The sequence below is a fragment of the Anneissia japonica genome, unplaced genomic scaffold (assembly GCF_011630105.1).
Source record: "Anneissia japonica isolate Jap-2015-1 unplaced genomic scaffold, ASM1163010v1 scaffold287748_len1686314_cov196, whole genome shotgun sequence".
Lineage (NCBI taxonomy): Eukaryota > Metazoa > Echinodermata > Crinoidea > Comatulida > Comatulidae > Anneissia > Anneissia japonica.
The window spans coordinates 812116-820436 of NW_022727190.1; the positions used below are offsets into that span (position 1 = coordinate 812116).

At 34.9% G+C, this 8321-nt stretch overlaps 1 protein-coding gene across 1 annotated transcript in view; it reads left to right on the top strand.

Annotated features, from left to right (window-relative positions):
- The window catches only part of LOC117113531 (deleted in malignant brain tumors 1 protein-like), a 9547-nt gene extending 4408 nt beyond the window's left edge, over window positions 1-5139 (top strand). The window contains exons 3-10 of the mRNA XM_033256890.1: window positions 248-562; window positions 1180-1314; window positions 1443-1541; window positions 1977-2028; window positions 2677-2797; window positions 3119-3189; window positions 3894-4005; window positions 5014-5139. Of these exons, the coding sequence (XP_033112781.1) occupies window positions 248-562; window positions 1180-1314; window positions 1443-1541; window positions 1977-2028; window positions 2677-2797; window positions 3119-3189; window positions 3894-4005; window positions 5014-5139 (1031 nt within the window). The remainder of the gene's footprint in view (window positions 1-247; window positions 563-1179; window positions 1315-1442; window positions 1542-1976; window positions 2029-2676; window positions 2798-3118; window positions 3190-3893; window positions 4006-5013) is intronic.
- Window positions 5140-8321: the final 3182 nt, after the last annotated feature.

Sequence of the window (8321 nt, forward strand, 5' to 3'; positions counted from 1 at the left end):
AGCGCCCCTCAACTGATCATCGAGCCCCCACTTTACCTTTGCGCCCCCCCCCCCCTTATTAGGACTCCCATTTCAAGACATGTAGATTCGCCACTGTCGATATTACCTGTCGACGCCCATGAGTAGTATATGGTTCGGTAGTAGTAGTAGTAGTAGCATCAGCAGTAATAGTAGTGGTAGAAGTAGTGTAGAATTAACATTATATAGCCTTCCTTTCGAATTTAATATACACCATAACTTGTTTCAGATATACGCTTAATTAATGGACAATATCCAAACGAAGGGCGGGTGGAAATGTTTGACAAGGGAATGTGGGGAATAGTCTGTGATTCCGGATGGGACATTGATGACGCCACGGTTGCCTGCCGCCAAATTGGATACACGTCTGCTGTTGAAGCATTTTCTGGACCTGAATTTGGCTCTGACAATGAGCATGTGTATGCTAACGGTATGGATTGCTTGGGATCTGAGGATACGCTGAGTGATTGCATACATAAAGGGATCGGCAGATCGGGTACCTGTAATGCAACTGCCGGTGTTCGTTGTTCCGACGAACTAATTGGTAGGCTTTAGTTTGAAAATACTTTATTAAACCAGGAACTCCCTGATTAAATCATACTGAGGTAAATTTATATTTTAAAAGTTTCATTCATTTAATTATATATTTACTCAACCAATAGCAAATAAAAGATCACCACTAACATGAGAACCATAGACTACATAAATATCAAACTTATAAACATGGTATTAAGAAGGTTTGCAGGTTCGAATACAACCGGAGAAACTTTGTCATACAATTGAACTTTTCATTTAAGGGCTATGCCTGATACGATTTTGACATCAAATGTCCTATTCGGGCACTTACGGTATTATTTATTTATTTATTTGCTTATATAAAATGTATATATAACATATAAATAAACTTTTTGAACATAAAAAAAATAATAATAATAACAATGACAGTGCTAGAATATATTAGTATTTTCATATTCTCAGATAAACAGTATGATATATATATATATATATATACATATATACATGCATATAATTAAGAAAAATAATTGTTGTATTGTTGTAAGGTATGAGAGTGCAATGCGGGCGCCTAGAGGGAGGACTGTCTCTTATACACATCTAGATGTGTATAAGAGACAGTATATATATATACATATATTTCGATAGATTCTAGTGTGCCTGATGGCGTGGTGGAAATGATTAATGACATAATTGCTCAGCAATTCCCTGAATTAGAAACCCTTACAGATGACGAATTCAAGTATTTCTCGACAGTGGACGAGGATGGTGATCAAACCATAGGTGTGTTTATTTTATCAATTTCTACAAACGATTTACAACATCGGGTGTTAAAATTTACAAAATTAAGCGTATTTTGTTAACTTTAATTAATTCAAATGCTTTGACTTTATTATTATTCATGTTTCTAGAGGGGGTGATTATCAAGTCATCTGGCAAAACAATGGACCTGACTCCCGTTACAAACGATCGGAACGGAATAGCGTTTACAGTAGAAGCAAATATGAACGGTAATATGTTGTGCTGATTGCAAGACAATGGTCTGGGCATGTTTTAATAAATTCATGGTGTAATTATGCATCCATTAATAAATGGCGAAGGCAAATTACGTTCTGCTATCTTGTAAATTTGAAGTTAAAGCCTGTTCTTTGAAATTATATTGTGGCTTCCTATAGGTCCATGCTTGTTCAACGTAATGCATGGGTACCTTTGCTAAAATAATTAACTAACATTATTTTTTTAATTTGTGTCTTAAAACAGCTTGTTCAATTAAGGTACCTACGGTATGAATTTGTAAATGTAATTCCTAGATGATATTGATTTAAATTTAAATATAAAATATCATGGTTAGAGAATGTTCGATTGGCGGAAAGGTAATGGAATGTACCTTGGCGCTTCAAGCTAAAATTATAATTTGTCATAATTTCTTAATTTTTTACATACAGATACAATTGGAATAATTGCGGCTATATTCAGCTCTGAAAAGGCATCACTACCGTAAGATAGTTCAGTTTATTTTATTGTTATTTTGTGAAAAAAAAAGAACATTTTACATAGCAATACAATTGTCAGGGTCCGCTTATAAATAAATAACAGAAATAATAACCAGGTAAAGATGTAACAGAATCAGATAATAAACTATCTCCCGCCGAACACCATTCCGGTTTTTCTGCATCAAGGTTTCGGGGCTTGAACATTGAGATTGTGATTGTAAAGACTTAAACTACATAGGCCTACAAGGTAAAAACTATCCCCCGACACCATTACGGTATTTCTGAGTCGTGGTTTCGGGGCGTTATAAATTGAATATTAGGCTTAAAATAAATATAGGCCCTAATCCAATTGTCCACCAACTCAGTAATGAAAAAGTATAAAATGTTGTTTTATTTTATATCTTGATTTTATATTGTCTTTAGTACTTTTTAAAATTATATCAACTGACACAGGGTCAATAATGGGCCACCAGCGGTGTTGTTGCGTTTCCCGGTTTCCTCCATATTGATACTCTCCCGGCTATTTCATCCACTGTACATGTTTGACTCCTGGGTAAAATTGATAATAAATATATAAATAAAACAAAACTAGGACTATATTGATAAGAATGTACATTTTTAAATAAAAAAATAGGCCTATATATCTTTTCAGATTTCAAAGCAGCCTTGCGAACTCATATATTGCAAGTGACCTGGTCTCTCTCAACGTTTACGATGCTGAAGGAAATCCAACACAGAAGGCGAAACCCTATATAGTTTTTCCTTCTTTACACGTAATTGAATCAATATAATTAATGAAATAATTAATAGGCTGTTGTAGGATAAATAATTGCAATCAATCTAAGTCTTCTGAATTTGTAGTCAACAAGTCCGCATGTGACATGCCTAAATATGGTCATGATGACATCACATCATTACAATATATTGGCACATCATGACTATATATATGGGCACATTATGACTATATATGGGCATACAGCATTATTTTTTGTCAAAGAAAATTTAATAGTACGGACGGAACTTAACTTTCATGCAATTTTTATAATAATGATATTAAGAAATAGATTATACTTTTTGTTGTTATCCTTATTTAGGTAAACGAATCAATTGATCTTAAAACCATGGAACCAGTTTGCGCTTTCATCGACGAAGCCACAACCCCAATGTAAGCTAATAGTAATAATTGCCGACTTATAGAGCACATATATGGAGACGTGCGCTTAACATAAACATGAAAAAAACGGACCAAGAGAGTAATACTTAATCTAACCCTAAAGACAAACTAATTCTGCTTCTTAAAATAACCATGGTTTGGCCGTTGACTCCGAGGAGCCCATCCGCCCTTTGTTCAGCTTTAAAAAAAATATATTATTGCTGCTGGTTGACCATCCATCCATCCAGTAGATGGGGTTTCCAGTTAGTCGCCGGTGGCTCGAGAGGATGTATTATAACGTCATACCCAGGACATCTTAACTACTACTAAATCAATACTAAATCATATCTTTACGACCTAAAACTAACTTAAACTGGAGGTAAAACTACCCTATAGGGTCTCTGCCTGCCGGTCCCCCATTGGCGCCACCCCTGATAACCGTTCATTTGTCTTGATGCCAGAGGAATCCTCCATTAGTTTGGTTTTCTAACAAAAACCTGTAGGCCTATCCTTGGTGAATTTGGTTCTTGGGCCGAATTCCATGCATTGGAGTCCGAATTCGCAGTTAATCTATTCCAGGGCAAAATGATGCGAAAGTGCCAACGATACTACGTTCATACATAAACCTACATCAGGACTATACTTTAATTATAAAATGTTTATTTTAATAACGTTTTATCATTTTTTTTTGTAAAATTTTGTATCTATTTTTTTAGTGAATGGTCGGACGATGGTTGTGTAACAATATCAAATGATTCTCTTACCACGGATGTAATTTGCTCGTGTGAACACTTAACGTCATTTGCAATTCTCATGCAGACTAATACGGTAGGTTTAATTAACGTATCTGCATATCCGTGTTCTAATCACGTAACTGATGACCATTGATGGCCACTAATTAAGACCAGTCTCATATTTCTGTTTTTTTTTATCATTGGCTCTATAATATTATATATATAATATATGTTATTTTAACCGTATATTATGATTTAGCAATTCTTCACTTGATTAAGTATATAATAACATGTATTGGCCACCGGTTTAAGTAACCATGTTATGGGAATATGTATCATTTGGCATCGACATTGTTTTGTTTGTTTGTTTATTGTTGTTCAACACACAAAATATACTAAACTTAAATTAATATGCAATATATATGAGCCTGGTTCTCACGAGAGCCCTAGTATCCGGATCGGGAGCTAACCGTTAGCACCTGCGTGAGAACGCCCAATCGGTTAGCGCTAACCGTTAGCAGTATCCGGATACCACTAACGGTTAGCAAGCGCTATCGGTTAGCAAGTTGAGAGTATTTCTATCATCAACCAATCACACGTACGCGTTTACGATTTCCAGTTTCTTATTGGCCAGTGATTCGATCATCATATTTTTGGTATCCGGATCGGGATGTTCTCGGATGGACGCACGACAGCTAACGGTTAGCAGGATCCGGATCCTGCTAACCGTTAGCAGCCGTGTGAGAACATAGCCATGTTATAAATAATGAAATTGTTTAAAGCTTTGTCCACAAGATAACATTGGTGTATGCCCATATATAGTCACCATGTGCCTATTTCATAATGTGATGTCATCATAACCATATTTAATAATAATGATTATGGTCCCCAGTAGAAAAAAAAAACTCATAAAAACAAAGTAAATGAAATTTTTAAAGAGTCTGTTAAAATGACCGTATCTTTTTTATTATCTGTGCTCAAAATATATTTCGATGATTAGAGATTATATTAGGATAATTATATAATAATATATATATATATATATAATCCGATATTATATGGATGTCTTATTAGCAGATATAATATCAATATGGTATTTCAGGAGATAGAGATAGAGGACAAGGATGCAATGTTGGGGCTAGAGGTCATTACGTACGCAGGGTTGTCAATATCAAGCGTGTTCCTGCTATTTACCATCTGTATAATATGCTCGTTCAGGTTTGAATAATCATGTTTCATTATATAGTTGGCACACATGTCTATAGATTAAACACTTAGAGTTGGATTCGTCTTACGACGCAGTGAGTGTCCGGCTAAATACGTCCGACCCTTTTTCAAAATCATAAAAATGGAGAAAAAAAACAAAATTTATTTAAATTTAAGTTGGAAAGTGTCATTTCCGGTCATCTTGCGGTGCCATAATAAGAATTTTTCTTACCTCAACCTCAACCTTAATGGGTCTTAGCTGATCTATACTCTCCATCGATGAAATTCCTTCCCTGTGCCCCTCTTCAAATTTCGTCACTGTAGGCCTATATTAAGGAGGTTCCGGTTGTACTCCACTTGAATGTATTTTATCATTAGCCTCCAAATCTAAAATAAATAATCTGCCTACTAATAACAGCAGCATAAATAATAACATTCATATATTTTATTTGCATGGCTGGTAATTAAATACTATTGGTGATGAGAGTAAAACACTGTATATCAGTTACATTAATTTGGTCCAATTATATATGGTTCAATGATAACATATTATTCAATCCTTTTGATTATTATCATTTTTGAGGTTTGCTTTAAACAAAAAGAGATGTCTCATGGCATGTATTTCAGTGCCGTTAGTTTAAAGTCTGGGGTGGATGCAGGATTTGGCGGTAGGGGGTGCGTGAGAAAATTTTGAGAATATGTACCTTAAGGTGCCCGGAAATTTAACTCTTATACTTTTAAAATCTTACTGGTACTATATTTTCAATGATTAAAAATATCAACAATACAGTACAACAATGATTTTTCTTAATACAATTTAGGGGGATGCGATCGCACCGTTGCACCCCCGCCCTGTAAGTGGAGCGTTGATTCGAATATGTACCCTATTAAAATTTGAAAAGAGTTCTAAACTAAAATACGGAATGTTTATGTAATTAACATTATTATTTTGTAGCGATTTGAGGAAGTCACGACGTTATAAAATGTTGGGAAATCTTGTCGTCTCCTTGCTTTGTGCCAACTTTACATTTTGTTTGCTCGCTTTCAATATTGAAAACAAGGTGGGTTTGCATTCCTATTCAAACATCAAAGTATAGAAACTGACATAATTTACAATTACAGGTCTTCCAGTAATTAAAGACTTCCTGTGGCCCCAAACTAACAATGTTTTTTTATGTTTATTATTCTAATTAGAGACATAAGCTGTTAAAGAAAATGAAAACCCGGTCCCAAAAGTGGTCTTGAATTGGAGAGAGACCTGTATTTATAAAAACAGTATCAAATGTATAAATAATGTAGGCGTAGATAAATAAAATATAGCAAATATTTGACAAGAAATGTGTGGTATTGCAAACCACTGACATTGAATTTCATCTAATTTTATTTAATAATCAGGCAACATCGAAATGTTAAGAACAATCCAAACTTACAGTAATATAACTGAAAAACACTAATTTAAGACACTTAAAGAAATAACAAAGTTTGCCTAAACTAAATTACTATTTATGACTTACAGTACATTAATCATACGATATTAGATAAAAACAAAGGCCCAACAAAGTGTCAAATATGTATAATTAATTAACTAAAAAATAATTACTACAAACTTCATACGTCTACATTTAAGTCTGTATCCTATGTCTTCGTATTGTTAAGCTTTGCAACTGCGCACTTAGCAAGTCTTATAGAACTTGTTTCAGATCGCTTGTTCTCTTGTTGCTGCTTGTCTCCATTACTGCCTCTTGGTGGCGTTTTCTTGGATGACTATCTTGTCCACTGACATGTACCTGTGCATCCAACATGCATTTTTTAACCCAGAGAGAAGATTGTTATTGTTCCAAATATTCGGATGGATGTTCCCTCTTTTTGTCGTCGCTACGACGGTCGCTGTAACAAGGGAGAACTACGCATCCGAGAGGTAATGCTTAATATGAAACTTAAAGCGTTACATTCCCGAATATTGCAAACGTTGTGGTTTATATCAGAAATAACGTCAACATAGCGTTGTAGAAACGTCTGCAACGGTATTATTTGTAATGTTATGAATACGTTGGTTCTGCAAACGAAAAACGACTTGCACAACTGTCAATGTTATCATAATGTAAAATTGTCAGTAAATTGTTATTTACAAAATGTTATGGGTCTTTCAAATTCACTGCTTAGCAAAAGCTTTTAATCACAGTAGAAACCTTTATCTTTTATCATATTATATTGATTTTCCAGAAAATGGAATAAATAATAGAACGCAGAACACACACACACACCCACACACCTGTCTCTTATACACATCTAATAAGACTGTATTTAGATTTTTTATGACGGACGGCAGGCCGGCTAAATTGCTATAATTTTGTTCTATCAAAACATTGAACACGTCTGTTATTGGAGAAATGTATATTTTATGTTATTTAAATGGCGTATATTTAAAAGTATATACCATATCGTAGTTACTTTCATGTGTTTTAAATATATAAATATATGATTTAATTTTTAATTATTTTTTTACATTTAATTCCTAGAATGTTACTGTTTAGAATTCTTCTTCTGACGCCGGTTGTTGGACTAACGTGGATCTTTGGTATTCTGAGCATCTTGCACAGTACCATCATTTTGCAATATCTGTTTGTGATTTTAACGTCTATGCAAGGCTTCTTGATCTGGTTTACACAGTGTTTTCTTAGCAAGGAGGTAGGTTGTTACAGCTATCGCGTACTAAATATTAAAATGTCGGATATGTACAATGAGCATTATAATATCGTTAAATTTCTTCTTCTCTCGTATGCATTGTAAATCATATATAAAATACCAAAAGTATAAATAGTGGAGGTACGGTCGCACCCTGTCAGACGAGAAATACCACCGTTACATTTTTCTTTGAGTACTCTTCCACAATAGGTGTTGGTTTCATATTCCGCTTGTGCAGCATGTTCTGTAGGGACACATCCAGTAATTGGGTTGGTCTATCTAGTCTGAATTGAAGAATTGGAGTGCAGACGAAACAGTGGCGATCTAGAATTCTTGACATAGGGGCTGATGGGGGTGGGGGAGAAGGTGGAGTGGTGTGGGAACCAATGATTAAGTGAAGTAGAGCTAGGTCGCAAGTAAGGTGATTCTACCGAGCGTGATGTTTGCTTCGGACATTTTCAATGAGGATGCGACCGGGGGAGCGAGAGAGCTTTTTTTTGGGGGGGGGGGGGGGTGCCT